The 16,011-nt window shown below is 33.5% G+C and overlaps 1 protein-coding gene and 1 long non-coding RNA gene across 2 annotated transcripts; both read right to left on the reverse strand.

Annotated features, from left to right (window-relative positions):
• Positions 1–716: 716 nt before the first annotated feature.
• LOC134269780 (uncharacterized) lies at positions 717–2,418 on the reverse strand. The gene is made up of 5 exons (XM_062751990.1): positions 2,322–2,418; positions 2,036–2,173; positions 1,589–1,714; positions 1,375–1,492; positions 717–1,011 (listed from the first exon to the last, which is right to left on the reverse strand). Exons 1-5 carry the CDS (start codon positions 2,386–2,388, stop codon positions 783–785), a joined length of 678 nt encoding a protein of 225 aa, XP_062607974.1. The 5' UTR covers positions 2,389–2,418; the 3' UTR covers positions 717–782.
• A 1,842-nt stretch (positions 2,419–4,260) lies between these two features.
• On the reverse strand, positions 4,261–8,628 carry LOC134269782 (uncharacterized). Its single transcript, XR_009992642.1, has 2 exons — positions 5,987–8,628; positions 4,261–5,880 (listed from the first exon to the last, which is right to left on the reverse strand). It is a non-coding gene; the product is annotated as an uncharacterized LOC134269782 (long non-coding RNA).
• Positions 8,629–16,011: the final 7,383 nt, after the last annotated feature.

The following is a 16,011-nucleotide window of genomic DNA, read 5'->3' on the forward strand; positions in this document are numbered from 1 at the left end:
TATTACAAAAAAAACAAAAAAAAAAAAACAAAACAATTTACAAAATGGAAGGATATGAAGCTAACGAAAAATATTTAAGCTCAAAAGTCCATTAAAAATACAAAATAGGAGCAGAGCAAACACGGACCTCCAAAACATCAGAGATGGGATCAGGTGCTATGGAGGAGTGAGCATCCCCTGCCGACCGGTTACACCCGCCGTGTGCTCCTTGTCATGATCGGGAAATAACGTGAAAATCCCTCGTTTATTCAGTAAGTAAACAATAGACTAACAATTAGTATGAAAAACGTTAGTCAGCATTTGACTGAATGATAAATTGTATTTACTGACAAGGTAATTGTATAGACCATAAAAGTTACGAAATGACGACTTTGAACGAGGCTGCTAATATTCTTGATTCATCAACTTGTTTGTCAATAATTTACCTCGTTTTAGAAATTGTTCATACGTAGAGCATGCTCTTGCGTACCGAATAACCTGAGATATATAGATCTGTATGCAGGTGATGAAGGTATATTGCTGCATAAGTAAGGGAAGTTGACGATAGAAAAGTTAAAGTCATCAGGTTTATCATAAGATTTTGCACAAATTCTGCTTCATATGAATACAAAAATAGGTCTGCTAATAACGGAGCGCAATTGGTACCCATGGAAATTCCAATTAACAGATTAATATGTGCTTTTTTGTAAGATATAAAACAAATTTAAAGAAAACAAAATCACATTGAATAAATCTTTATTCAAAAGATGGTAGATTGATGCAATCAACATCAATGATTTGATTTAAAGAGGAGAATAGTAGCAGTAATAAAGATTGTGGTTTCTTCCCCCGGCTCCGTAGGGATAACTTCCGGTTACAGAGTTTTTGTTGTTTTTATCCTCGTCATCAAAATGTACCTTCTCCTCTCTTACGTACATCCCCCTGATCACCTGACACTGTGACGTAAATCTTAACAGATAGAAGGGTTTGTCCGTCGGTAGCCTTATCTCATTGGTATACGAACCGTCTTCTCTGCGTTTGAAAGTGAATATGCATTACAATCAAGTTAATTCAATTGATAGTATAAAGATAATCTTAATCTGACCATAGCAATAATATGCATTTTGGCAAAATTTCGACAAAATCTTTGTGAGCATTATCAGACAAACACTGTAAAATTTTTAAAGGTAATGGAAACATAATTTTGGAATATCTGGTTATCCATAACTTAGCCATAATTGTATTTGAGAACCATTTTAATGATAGGATATACATGTGTATTTGCAAAATTGCTGCTGATAGAGCAAGGCGTAATTATGATGGGGCTCAAATGAAGGAATTGGCAATGTGAACATTTCATTAATTAGATATTTTATATGGTTAATTTTGGCATACCTGCAGCAGTATTCTATCCTAGTATTCCTGTTATACGTTCCAGTCGGCAGTGTTCCGCCATAAGAGTTCTTGTTCCTAGAATCCTCATCATCCCAGTGTATACTTCCACTTTTAAAACCTAATGTTACATTTAAGATAAAATCGAACACTGATTAAGAAAACTTTCTACAAGAACAAGATTAAATGCATTGCAAAATAAGGTGGAAAGTTTTACCCGAGGGAGGACAGCTAGTCCCGTGCTTAAGAATGCAGTAGTTTCCAGCTGGCCAGATCCCCTCGTCGTTTATGTCATTGGGATCTTTGGTACAATACTCGAACTTCATGTTTCTGCCAAAGGAACCTGTGCAAGAAATCTCCTGATTCTTAAAACCACCTTTAATATGTTAAAGTTAATGTATGCATCAATAAAATCTCGTAAATTTATTAAGTTGTTTTAATAAAATCTGAGAAAGATATTTATCAATGAATTGAATATTAGTACAAATATCTGATTTATACGATTATCAAAGACTTACGTTTCATGCATCAGCTTGATGTGTAAAAGTTTTAAACAAACAAATGCTAAAATAATGTAGAAAGTGAAATGTACAAGGCGTTTAAATTCTTAAAATTGGTAAAATTTAATAAAGTCTTTACTCGTGAATTGACTTTTTTTTAATACCTGAGAAGTGATGTCCATCAGCTAGTTGATTCTTGTTGTTGTCGTCCTCATTATCCTGGTGTCGCCACCCCTCCAGCCAGCCCGGTGGACATCCGGTCTTTGGTCTGACCAATGTATAGCTTCCTCTTGGCCACTTGACTTGCAATGTGAAATTTAGCAAAATATACAAGTTAAATAATCGGAACTGTTTTTTCTGATTTAAATCATAAATAAGTATCTTCTAAAAAATGTTTAATTAAACTTAAAAAAAGAAGCTAAGTGCAAAATCTACATAAGAGCATAATACCTGCTGAAATGCTTCTCATGTAACATATAAGAAGAAGAACCAATTTTCCTCTGAAGTATTTTGCCATTATAAATTCCACGAATACTTATTATTTTAGAAAATATCTTTATTGGGTTTTACAGATGAAAAACACTTAGAAGAATAAGCTTTATATAAACAATTACGAATCATTAAATAGATATCCGCTTCAGTGACACGTGTGCACGAATTATACAACATATTAAAATGACATTTATTAATATAATTCCCATCCCTTTTTATTTATTTATTTTATTTCAATTCCATTACATCCTGGACATTTGATGCTAATTATGAATGTTTACCAGCTATAACACATCTGTTTAAATGTCATCCCTTCAAGTAATCATAATAACTGATAATATCCTCCTGTTACATTGACAGTTGATTCATAAACAACAGAAAACGTGCAAATAATCAGGTGTTATCTTTGCTTAAGGACGTTCGATCCTGATTTTTTGAGTGGATTTTGGTCATGTCCTTTATTTATAAAATTCTGCATCATTTTTAAATTCTAACATTAAATCTGAATTCTACAATGCAAATTGAACTATATTCAATGAAAAAACCGCGATTAAATTCCATTCAAGTTGAATTAAACTAGGGACTATACTTTGTGGTGGAAAGTTTTTGAGACGAAAATCATCAGTTTTTCCCTTTAGAACTATAACAGTACTCTTTATTAGAGAAAACCACACATATATAAATTTCTTAAAGTTTAATGGCGAATAATGGCCATGGCAGCACTACAATTTTCAGGAAATTACATTTAGTTACTGGTTACAATCGTAACCAAGGTTACCGACCCAAATACATTGGGCGATTTTGGCAACCCAAATGGCAAATGGCAAATACATGTAAATGAAAATCATCATGAAATGGGCAAATACATTGGGCGATTTTGACAACCCAAATGGCAAATGGCAAATACATGTAAATGAAAATCATCATGAAATAGGCAAATATAGAAATGAATATGAAATAGGCAAATATACAAATGAAACTGTTAAGCAACCTACTGGCAAATAATACATTGCAAATGTTTCATCCAGTCTGACACAAATAAGCAAATTGAAATTTCACACATATTGAAAATAATTATGTACAGTTGTAGCGAGCCCTGGGAACAGATGCTCACTAAATATAACCCTATTTAAGTTCAGCTAAAGATTGCATAGTCTTATTCCATCTGTTATACATACAAATCGGGAATCGTACGAAAATCAGTCACATGTAAGCCAATAGTAATCACTGGGGCAAGATACTCACTACACATATAAATCACTATTCAAGTCCACCGACAGATTGTGGAACGCATCTAGAGAATTGTAACTTCATTGGTGCGGGTACGGTAACAGTTGGTTACATGAACAGCCATCGAAGGTTACAGCCATGCAGTGCGCCATGACGAAGTTAGGTGTTGAACTAAGAGATGTACTAGTACAAGGTACACATATAAATCCATTCAAGTCCAATGACAGATTGTGGAACGCATCTAGAGAATTGTAACTTCATTGGTGTGGGTACAGTAATGGTTGGTTACATCAACAGCCATCGGAGGTTACGGCCATGCTGTGCGCCATGACGAAGTTTGGTGTTGAGCTAAGACATGTACAAGGCTGAAAATAGAAAAATCAAGCAGCAGAAAATTGACACCAAACAGACAATCTATTTTATATATTCATACATTACATACAGGGTGTTGGTGGGTGGGAATTTTTTAACACAATATAAAATAAATAAACAAATTTTTATCTTGAGATGCAGGATATGTCTGCTCCCCTTCATTCTCTAACGGAAAAAGGAAGTCCCAAGGATTCGACTAAAATACCATAAGTTGAAAGAGCGGGGAAGTACTAATGACCCGATAACCCCGAATATGGGCCTCTCTAATAACGCGATTTAATTTTAAGCAATTAAATCGAATTATTAGAGAAAACCACACATATATAAATTTCTTAAAGTTTAATGGCGAATAATGGCCATGGCAGCACTACAATTTTCAGGAAATTACATTTAGTTACTGGTTACAATCGTAACCAAGGTTACCGACCCAAATACATTGGGCGATTTTGGCAACCCAAATGGCAAATGGCAAATACATGTAAATGAAAATCATCATGAAATGGGCAAATACATTGGGCGATTTTGACAACCCAAATGGCAAATGGCAATTACATGTAAATGAAAATCATCATGAAATAGGCAAATATAGAAATGAATATGAAATAGGCAAATATACAAATGAAACTGTTAAGCAACCTACTGGCAAATAATACATTGCAAATGTTTCATCCAGTCTGACACAAATAAGCAAATTGAAATTTCACACATATTGAAAATAATTATGTACAGTTGTAGCGAGCCCTGGGAACAGATGCTCACTAAATATAACCCTATTTAAGTTCAGCTAAAGATTGCGCCAATGGACACTATGTGTCCACCGCCACAATGGCGGTAGCTGAACGCTTATGATTACCCCCCCCCCCTCCTTTTTATAGAAAGGCAAAGCAAATAAATTAACATTGCATACCAAGACAAATGAGTATAAAACAATCACATTAGTAACATCTATTGTGTGTCTATTTTAGTTTGCTTTACATTATTTAGTCAGTGAAATAGACGTGCCATGGCCATTAAAGCCCACCCTTGACATTATAAAATTATGCAATGCTTTCCTCAAAGTTTCAACAAATATCTCATTGCCTTGCTCTGACAGGTGCACCCCATCCTCTTAAAGTAGAGTATGATCAACCAAAGTGAACTCTGGGCAACAAATATATCCCTCTTGATGTGCCAGAAGTTTCATTACAACAAAGCTATAAACTTGAAACCCGACTTTATTAAGAGCATGGTTGTCCCTAGTTTTATGCCAAATCAATCTAGGTAATACTGAGACCAAATAATTTCCAATAATTGGTGTTTGGTAACATAACTAAAATTGAATCAAAAGAATTATTTATGCTATAATGCAAAACACATGATGGAATTTGACCAATGTCGTTGCCATCGCAATGCAGAACCAGATTATAATTGTGGGGTATCTTCATACCTTAACATTAATTTGATTTTTGGGAGGAGATGTCAACATCTCATGCCGCCTTTTCCCTGCCACCAGCTATTAGCTTTCAATGTGGATAACCCAAACTGAACCCCCCATTTTGACTAGCATAACCAAAATCATACCATATTATTGCCGATCCAAAAATACATATTCTTACACCCTCTGAAATATTTGTAAACAAAAATGATCATATTTAAAATAAGATTTTGCATAAAGGTATTAGAAAATCTATCAAGCTATACTGCTTGAGGTGCTTAAAAAGTAATACAACCAATTGAGTCTTTAGCCATCAATGAATTTGAGGTTTGTATTCTTATTTATCTCTTGTAAACTTTTGATCCCCAACGACCTAATTCTTGATATAATTGGCAATCTACAGAACTTTGCAGTCCTGACATGCCTACCACCATCTTTTTCATAACAAAGTCTCAAGTACCATCAAGTTTACATTTAAAGCTTGTACCTGACAGATATGTTCTTACCGTAGCAGATCTTTGTATTGTGGAAAAGACTTATATAGGCAGTGCCTGCTGTCCAAACCTATTATGTTAATTCATAATAAAATATTGTTTAAATAAAATACTGTAGCAGATGACAGATACTTTAATGAACAACTAGCCATAAATTCTATTATCTATTTTTCATCAGGATGCCAAATCGGATGTGACCCACACGATAATAAGACAAGCCTTGAACTGTATATTGTTTAAACTGGAACAAGCTAAAAAATGTCCCTCATTACTTCAGTACCAACCCATTCACTTGGTCTCTTGAAAAACAACCAATGATTCTTAAAGAAAGCACCACAAACTAATTCTGAATTCCATGCACTGTCAGTAAATAATTGGAGTTGATCATCATCTACCCAGTCAATTTGTGGAAAGTAACAGCAGCCATTAAACAAATCTAAAAAGAGTAAGTCACACTTCCAAGTCCTCCTTTACCACCACAGAAACCCTAATAAAGCGATGTGGTTTACAGACCCCTTGCATGATGTCATAAATTATGCCTAGTGAATGCCCGGCCTGACAGAGTGACACACAAACAAAAATTCAACAAACCTGCAAGAGCCTTAAATTCCTTTAGAGTAGCCTTCTTTCTTGACATAAAAATGTTGATCAAATCCTTTAAACTATTCTACGTACTTCTCAACTGGGATTCTTAACATCATTTCAACCGAATATAACTCAAAACCCAAAAAGGTCAGGGGAGTGGAAGGCCACACTGTTTTATCATCGGCTATTGAGGGGACACCTAACTGCTCGCATAGCCCCACAAAGAATGACATGAGTTCGTCACATATATTCCTACCTGCCCTACCAGGAAACAAAAAATCATATAAGTAATGATTTCTGTCCAGACTGTTGCTTCAATATCCATTCCAAATATGATGAAAATTCCTCAAAAAGACTACAAGACACCACAAAATATTTGTTTTAAAACCTAAAAGCTCAAAGATCTGCTGGGTGAACAGGAAGCAACCTAAATGCAGACTTGAGGTCCATTTTACCAATCAAGGCCCCCTTACCCAACAAACTTAGTAACCTAACCGCATCATCTAATGAGGAGTAATTGACTAAGGAGAAAGATGGATCAATAAAGAAATTAACACTCGAGTTTTCCGGTTAAGATAAATGATTAATCAACCTAAATGATCCAACTTTTTTCAGTACTAAACCTACAGGTGAATGAAAGCCTTAGACTGGGAAAGGGTCTTGAATGGAATGGGCCAGTAACTCTTCCAGCATTAGTTTTTAAAACTTTTTTCAGAATTCCAAGCTCATTATCTCTAGCTGACTTTAAATTAAAACAATTAGTAGCTACCTTTTGGACTATTGTAATTTAGAAAACTTGATAAAACCCCTTTAGCAAAATTTTTGAACTCTTCCTATTATAATCAGAGTTTTGTAAATAAGCTGCAAGAACTTCTGCTTTAACTGGGGAATAACCTAGGTCCTGCAGATTGTGGTGCACTGGGGAATCATGCTCAAGACTGGGGTGGTCTTGATGAAGGTCCCTGGTTCCTGTATTATAATGGGTATCTTTGACCTGAAAAATCTCTAGAAGCATATTGATATTTAGCAGACGGGCCTCTTTACATGGATAAGGCCCGCTATAGTTCAAACATTTATGTAAATAATGGCACTGCTGTTTTACACAAACCAGATAATTGTTATAGTCATAGCATTTAACACCCCCCCCCTGAAGGTTTTTGCACCGGACCAATAAACGATGGTACCATGTACAGTAGCTTAAGCTCCTAATCAACTATTCTTCATGAAACACTTGAATTTCTTGCCATTCTCATTCGAAATTGCTCATTATAAAACTTCCACCTCATTCTGACAGCCTACCTGCTAGCCCCTAGAAAAACAGTGTGGATGTATTTAAACAAGCCAAAAAAGAAATTCTGTAGAGTGTACTGCGGCATAAACTTAAGAGAAAATCAAAAATGCGTAAGTCTACTGATGTACATTTGTAATTTTAACTGTAGCCCATTTCGGTTCAATTAATACTTGACCATTAGAGACTGTTAGTGTTTGCTTATTAACCATCGGGCCGGATTGGATAGAAGCTGTCCTAAATCAATGTATTCGGCCTTAACATTTTTTGTTTGATTCATTCTGTAGCAATTGCCCCCAAACTACCGCATATACCATCGATCTCATTACCTTTTGTATCAACATGATTGGCAGTCTCTACATTGACATTAGATTCATTGTTGGAACTAGTTGAAAAAGTAACCACACTTGTCGTAACCATGGTAACAATAATGTCTGTACAGGGTATGTTTTCCTCTGACGAAACTTCTGTAGATTCGACTGATCCCACTTTTTGGTTTAGGTCCACCCGTACGTGCTTATTTCCGCTTCGCCGGCTTGACAGCGGGTTTAACTCTAGGCATTTTCTGAAACTACCAACTTTGGAATAAGAAATACAATATAGAAATAGGTCTTATAATAAAGTTATTATTATTATTATTTTTAATATTGACTCAGCGTTACGACTTAGACACTTTTGTTAATAAAATTATTATTATTATATTTTGCTCAAATATTGACTAAGCGTTACGACTTTTCTGTTTTATATTACGCATGTGGTTTTTCAAAATCGAAAAACATCCGAAAAGTCATGTACATAATGATGCAAATACACACAAAAATAAAAATTGCTAGAAACAATATCCGTAAATTTCATGCGTAACATGAATTTTTTAACACAATATAAAATAAATAAACAAATTTTTATCTTGAGATGCAGGATATGTCTGCTACCATTAATTCTATATCGGAAAAAGGAAGTAACTAGTATTAGACTAAAATACCATAAGTTGAAAGAGCGGGGAAGTACTAATGACCCGATAACCCCGAATATGGGCCTCTCTAATAACGCGATTTAATTTTAAGCAATTAAATCGAATTATTTTGGATTCCTATTTTTCCATGCTGGTTGCACACAAAGCTGTTTTTTGCAGTAAAATATGCCATGCTGGTTCTGAAATATCTATTACATTATTTCTTATGAATTCTATCAACAAAGTGTGACAAATATAGTAAAAATATTCTGAAAACACGGGAAAAAATTGAGCCAAATTTAACGTAAAATTGACACTTTTTGAGTAATATCTGAAAATTAACATCATATACCCCCACATTTGATGTTCTTTTCTAAATATTCAAGGTAACTTTGACCTATTTGCTTAAATTCAGAAAAAGTTTAAGACTTTAAAATAATTTTCTTGCTTATTAAATTTTCAATGCCAGAAAAATCACATTTTATTAGTGCGGAAAGGTCAAATAATTGATAATGCGAAGTAATTTGAAACTTTTTCTTAGTTACAATTTTAAAGTGTCTTTTTTTTAAACAGACTTAGAGTTCATTTTGTTTTTTGCTTTAATTGGATAAAAATATTGCAGGGAAAACGTCGAAGGTGTAATTTTTAGTAAGACACAAATTTCAGTGCAAGAAGGTCATATTAAATGTATCGTAGCGCCAAAAGAAGCATATTGACCCCCATTTTTTGATTTGAATTTTTATTAAGCTATGTATGTGGAAACTTAAAATATACTTGGCAAAAAAAGTTTAAGACTTTAAATATCAGGATCGAACGTCGTTAAGGAACAAAAGAATATAAATATAGGAATGTAAATTTCAGAATGGTATGCCTCTTAAGACAAGGAATTGATGATTTTAATCACTTTTAAAACCCCTTACTTTTATATTCACGTTGACTACAGTCATCTACTGTTATCTATTCAGTTCGGAAGTCTCGTTGACGTGCCCGGATGACAGGAGATACATTCACCTTCTTGGCACCTGATCCCACTCACGTGTCTTAGTACATGTTTCACAAATCGAACAAAGGATTTTTGCTGCTACCAAATCGGTGTGTTCCCCGAATGGCTACTCGGAAAAAACAACAAGTAATTATCACACTCAATTAAAGGGCCCTCTAAGGGGTACAGGTAGACTTACCTGTTTTTACCTGGATAAGCAATATTTTATAAATCAGATATATTCATTCAATTTTATTTTAAATAAGGGTTGTTTTTCCCCCCAAAAATACTGAATAAAAAAAAAATAGATATATATAAAATATAAATAGATAAAATTAAGATTAAGAAAAATATAAATAGATAAAATTAAGATTAAGAAAAATAATTTTTCTATTTTACCTTTAATTTTATTTTTTTTCTCCAAATTATTCAATAGTAATGATTGAGAATTTACAAATTATTATCCCTTTTTTATGCTACATTTTCACACTCTTTTAAATAAGTTAACACAAATGATTTTTTCTTAAAATAATATTAGATATTTATGTATGATAAATTAAGTGTTTCTATAAAGTTTTTTCTAATTTAATTCATTTATTTATCATTTTAATTAATTTTTTATTATTAAAACATTCTTTTAATCATCACAAAATACAGAAGTTTATGAATATTTTTTTCTGAATAAATATAGACGATTCGAGATAAAAACAGATCACTTTGATTTTTAAGGAATCCCTAAGTTAATAACACAGACTCTGCATCTGAACTTCTTCATCTTGGATACTAGTGATCCCTTAGTTGTGATGAAACATATGGAGATGGACTAAATAAATTGTAATATTGTAAATGTGTGTGATATGAAAGTGAAACAGTGCTATTTAATTTATAATGTGAAAACCAGTGCTGGTATACAATAGAACTTCCAAGATGATTTTAATATGTTTTGTGCTTGTAAAATTATATGTTTAAAAATATGTATACAAAATATCTATTGACACCAGTGCTCAAATTAAATAAAATTTCAAAATCCATTTTATTTTACAGTGTACCTGTACCCCTTAGAGGGCCCCTTAATTGAGTGTGATAATTACTTGTTGTTATTTCCGAGTAGCCATTCGGGGAATAAACCACCAAATCACTTGGTACACCCCAAGCCTAAGCTTCATGGTTGGGCGATTCTGCCATTGTGTGCATAATTATTGAGCAAATCATTACCAATGATAGGTTACAATCATGGACACAGGGCAAGGTCACCAAACAATGAATAATGGACCTGATGTGCTACATAGTGAAAAAAAATGTACATAGTTACATAAATTAGTACATGCAGGAAAAAAGACCTCTTTCTCTTCCTCTGTCTTACTTCCTGTATTCAACTTTAGCCGAAATTAAAACATGAAAAAAATTAATTAAAATCAAATGTAAAAAAATGTGTAGTAATTATTTAGGATTTCCATTTACATTGTTACTTTAATAAGAATTATCGCATTGAGAAGTGATATAAAGAACAATAAGTTAAACATTTGACTTACTATAATATTCAATTTCTTCTTTGATTCCAATTAAATAGATACATGTATGGCCTGATTTGGTAACAGCAAAAAATCTAATTATGATTTTTTAAAGAAGTTCAAATACGTTGGAACCGTCCTTTATTGCTTAAGTAGTGTACATGTATATCCAACCGTAAACCTCTCTTTTCCTGCTTTTAGTTCTCTGTGGAATTCTTTGCTTTCAGGAGAAATTTATCAATTTTACCACCAAAAACAAATGTTTAATAATGTCCACAAAAATAAAATGCTCCTGACTTAAATCCATCAAAATGACATGACTATCTTCATACAGAGATATTTGAATCTACAGAAATGAACCTGTATTGTGTTTGAAAACTACTCACTGTAGACCGTCACCTGACAGGTAGATTTTACCCCAAGGGTATAATTGTCACATCTGGGCCTGTACAAAATGGCAATAGTTAGGGTCAAACTCTACTTATCTTGATTGAATAAAGATTTGTAATCAAATAGACAAAGACACAAAGGGCTTAATTTCTCGTGTGAAGTATGTACTAAGTATGTTGTTAAACTTTCCCCTCGCCATTCGATTTGGTCCCTCGCTTCGCTCGGCACCAAATCTCATGGTACTTGGGAAAAGTTTACCAACATATACTTAGGAGATTGTACTGTTTTGCATTGATTTATTTTTAATTTATTGTGTTTTTAGGAGATTGTACTTTTTGCCGATTATAGATTTATTTCTAATTTATTGTTTTTTAGGAGATTGTACTTTTTCCCGATTATAGATTTATTTCTTTTTTTTTTTAATATAGAATAAATACTATTCATAGGGAGATTTAAAGCCACTTGTAATAAAATATCAAAACAAATATCAAAAGCACAAATATGACTGAAAGCGTTGCCAAAACATTCAGTCGTTTTTAAAACTAATACTCTTAATTTTCTTTTATTTTTTAAAATAATACTTTTCATTTTATAAGATAATTCATGGACTTCCTTACAATATCAAAAGTATGTTGCAAAAAAACTTGATTGTACTTAAAGAAAGTTTGTTAATTGCAGGGATACGATTGTCCTTAAAATGTTTCATATCAAAAGTTAAATTAGTACTTGTAGATGGCAAAATCATTTATGGCGATGTTATGTCATAGAATAATAGAAATGAGAACATTTTACATTTTACATTTTTTTTAAATATGACAATGTGCATATACTTATACGAAACATTGCAATAGCTTCAATTATAAATTAATCAAACATTATAAATTTGTTAAATCATAAAATATGCGCCGCAGAAAACTTTCAAAAATTCTTTTAAAGCCTAGAAAACATAAAAATCTTTATAAAAGATCAATGCTATAACTATTTACTATGATACAGTATCAACTAACGTTATGTATAGTTGCGTTAGTTGGCAACAAACTATTTGTATTGTTTGAAATAATTTTTAAATTGATCTCTGTCCGACACATCTGTTTCATATTTAGTTATTTCACTTGAAAAAGACGTTGATGGTATTCTACCAACCAAGCTTTATGAAAAACGACATGACTTTAACTTTTCAATCGTCAACTTAGCTTACTTATGAGGCAATATACCTTCATCAACTGCATAAAGGTTTTTATCTTTCAGTTGATTTAATACACAAGAGCATATTTTACATAAGAACAATTTAAAAAAAAAAAGAGGTAAATTATTGACAAGCAGGTTGCTGAAATGATAATATCGGCAGTCTCGTTTAAAGTCATCATTTCGTAACTTCTATGGTAGGTGCAATGACCTTGTCATCAAAAAGAATTTATCATTAAATCGAATGCTGACTGACGTTTTCCATACTACATTGTTAGGCCGTTAATTATATTCACACTGAATTGACGACGGATTTTCCCATTATTTCCCGATTATGACAAGAAGTACACGGCGGGTGTGACCGGTCGGCAGGGTATGCTCACTCATCCATGGCACCTGATCCCGCATCTGATGTTTTGGAGGTCTATGTTTGCTCTGCTCCTATTTTGTATTGTTTTATGGACTTTAGAGCTTGAATACTGTTCGTAAACTCTTACTTACTGTATTGTTAGAAAAAAATCATAATAATCTTTTTTCACAAGTATAATAATGACCAACTTTTCAATCTTCACAATAGATTGAAGATCAGACTTTTAGCAAAATACATCCGTAATGTCTACACACACGTATTCTGACATTGATATTAAAATGATACTGGAGTTCCTTATTGTCATCATATGTTGAAACTGTAGAATTTCGTTGAAGAATGTTTGCGCTACTGTTTATATATACCTACGAAGCAGAATTTATTCAAATCGCCTACAGGAAAAAGGATAAGATGAGATTGACATTAAGATACACAGGGAGAATAAATTTATCTATAGTCAATTTAAATTGTTCCGTTTGCTTTAATTGGCAAAATTCTAGCGCTCTCTTTAATATAAATCTGAAATTAGTTTTGACGCAAATTTGGGGAGAAATAAATGATGAAAGTTAACATCGTCTCAATTTTAATAAAATAGAGGTATGGGGTTTCTTATGGAATCCGGATAGGGCCACGCACTTCACTATCGCACCATCGAGCATCAACTTAAAGGTCGATGGCGCGATAATGCGATGGCGCGATAACGATGAAACGGTGGTGCGATAACGATAAAGCGATGATGCGATAGCGCGATGGCGATGATACTATGGCGCGATAATGCGATGGCGATGGTGCGATAGCACGATTGAGCGATAGTGAATATCGCTTCATCGTCATCGTACTATCGTACCATCGTCATCGCATCATCATGTCATCACCATCGCACCATTGCGTCATCGTACCATCGCATTATCGCACCATCGTCATCGCATTGTCGCGCTATAGCATCATCGTCATCGCGCTATCGCACCATCACTTCATCGCTATCGCACCATCGCCTCATCGTCATCGCATTATCTCTTCATCGCACTATCGACCTAAACCTCGATGGTGCGATGATGCGATAGTGAAGTGCGTGGCCCTATCCGGATTCCACAGTTTCTACTGTTATTTGATTACTTATTATGTTTACCGAATTTTCCCCATCAATTTTCTATAATTTCAGAGGTCAGTATCGGTGATCAACTTGAATTATTATAATTAAAGAGGTTTTCCATAAACCTGACTTTTAATAGGAATCTCTGTTAGTAGTGTTGGCAGAATCAAAACCTGACACAGAAAACAGAGGTGCGTTTGATTTAGTGGAGTAAGCAATTCACCTGCATTACTACGAAACTTATGCAGGGTATGCTACTCTGGTTTGTTATCATTTTGCTGGAGTCCAAGTCTATGTATAGAGACTGAGAATTTTTTGCTAGTCTACTATTTACTTTGTGTAAGGTTGAGTCCTTTTTGCACTGTAAATAAAATATTTCATATACGGTATCAAAAACAGCCTAATCGGAAATTTTCTGTACACTCTATAGTACCTACATTTATGTAGCAAGAAAACGAAAAAAATGCTAACCATTCAACTCTATTTAAAACTAAACAATAAACAATATCGTTTCTGTGACACAATTATGTTGCAATATTCTTAAAAAGTGTGGGATTGGAATGAATTGTTTTTGCAATTTTAATGGTACTAAGTTCAAATAATCTCGCCATTGTGTTTGGTGATTGCTTTTGATACCATGACAATACATCCAAAGTTAAGGGGGATGTACAAGCCATATTGGATCTAGTCTGGTGTAAAATAAGAAATACCAAGAATGCGCTTAATACTCTACTAAACTAGCCCAAAGTTACTCAAAGTGCTAATGCACTAATTACCTACTGTTAGAGACCAAAATCAGTTAATAATTAAGTTTATTTTGCTTTAATTAGGAGGAAATGAATCATGTTAGAACTGCGCAGCTACAGCATTCATGAGATGAAAAATGCATTGAATATAGTGTTAGTTTGATTCATTGATAATATGGCTAGCTACAACCATTTGTTTCGCTTTTTTCTTGTCATTATCCATAATTCTTGAAAATTTGATTTTTCATATGGGTGTCTTCCTGAGACCATGTGTTTATTTCGTCCGCCATTCCTCTGTCACACAGAGTTCGAATAGCATTGGTTTTAGAATAAATGCGACCATAATAACATCAAGACAAGAAATTACTAAGTAATAATCATTAGGTTATATTACTCATTACTTTTATTTGTTGCATTGCATCGTCTGATTAATGAAAAAAAGCGATTTTAACCCCACTCCAGCAAATCGGGAAAATCTGTTCTGTTTACAGCTCGAGTTTCCTCGATAATATCATTCCACTGAGCACGTGGTTGGCATGTGCATTTATCTGCTGTGGATAGATGCGTTTATTACCATGATTATATTTAATTTTTCATGGAACAAGTCTTGATGATTTGTTGGTTTCTTTAAAACTCAAGAAAAAAGATAAAACATGTCCTAAACATATGTGATTACCGCGGGTCTTTTTTCTGTGGCGATAGAAGTTATTTTCAAATGGGGCACTGCAAGGAGGATTCTTAGCATTTAATTTGAAAATGTTAAACAATATGCGGTGCATGAAAAACAAATTGTAATTACATGCCTTACATTCGAAAAGTTGGTACATGTGTCTATTTTGTTTAGCAGTTAGATAGAAAAAATAGACAGTTATAGGATTTCCTTCAGGCACCTCACATAAATAGCTAGATTGTTTGCAATGAACCACACATTGTATGGAGTAATGTTTGGACATAAAAACGCATCATGTCTCATTATGTTGACAACATTGTAAGCTCTCGCTCATTGAACATACGAAGCTTGATAAAATATATTGAGTTG

Source organism: Saccostrea cucullata, unplaced genomic scaffold, assembly GCF_032062105.1.
Source record: "Saccostrea cucullata isolate Sc308-1 unplaced genomic scaffold, CSIRO_AGI_Scuc_v1 ctg2016, whole genome shotgun sequence".
NCBI lineage: Eukaryota > Metazoa > Mollusca > Bivalvia > Ostreida > Ostreidae > Saccostrea > Saccostrea cuccullata.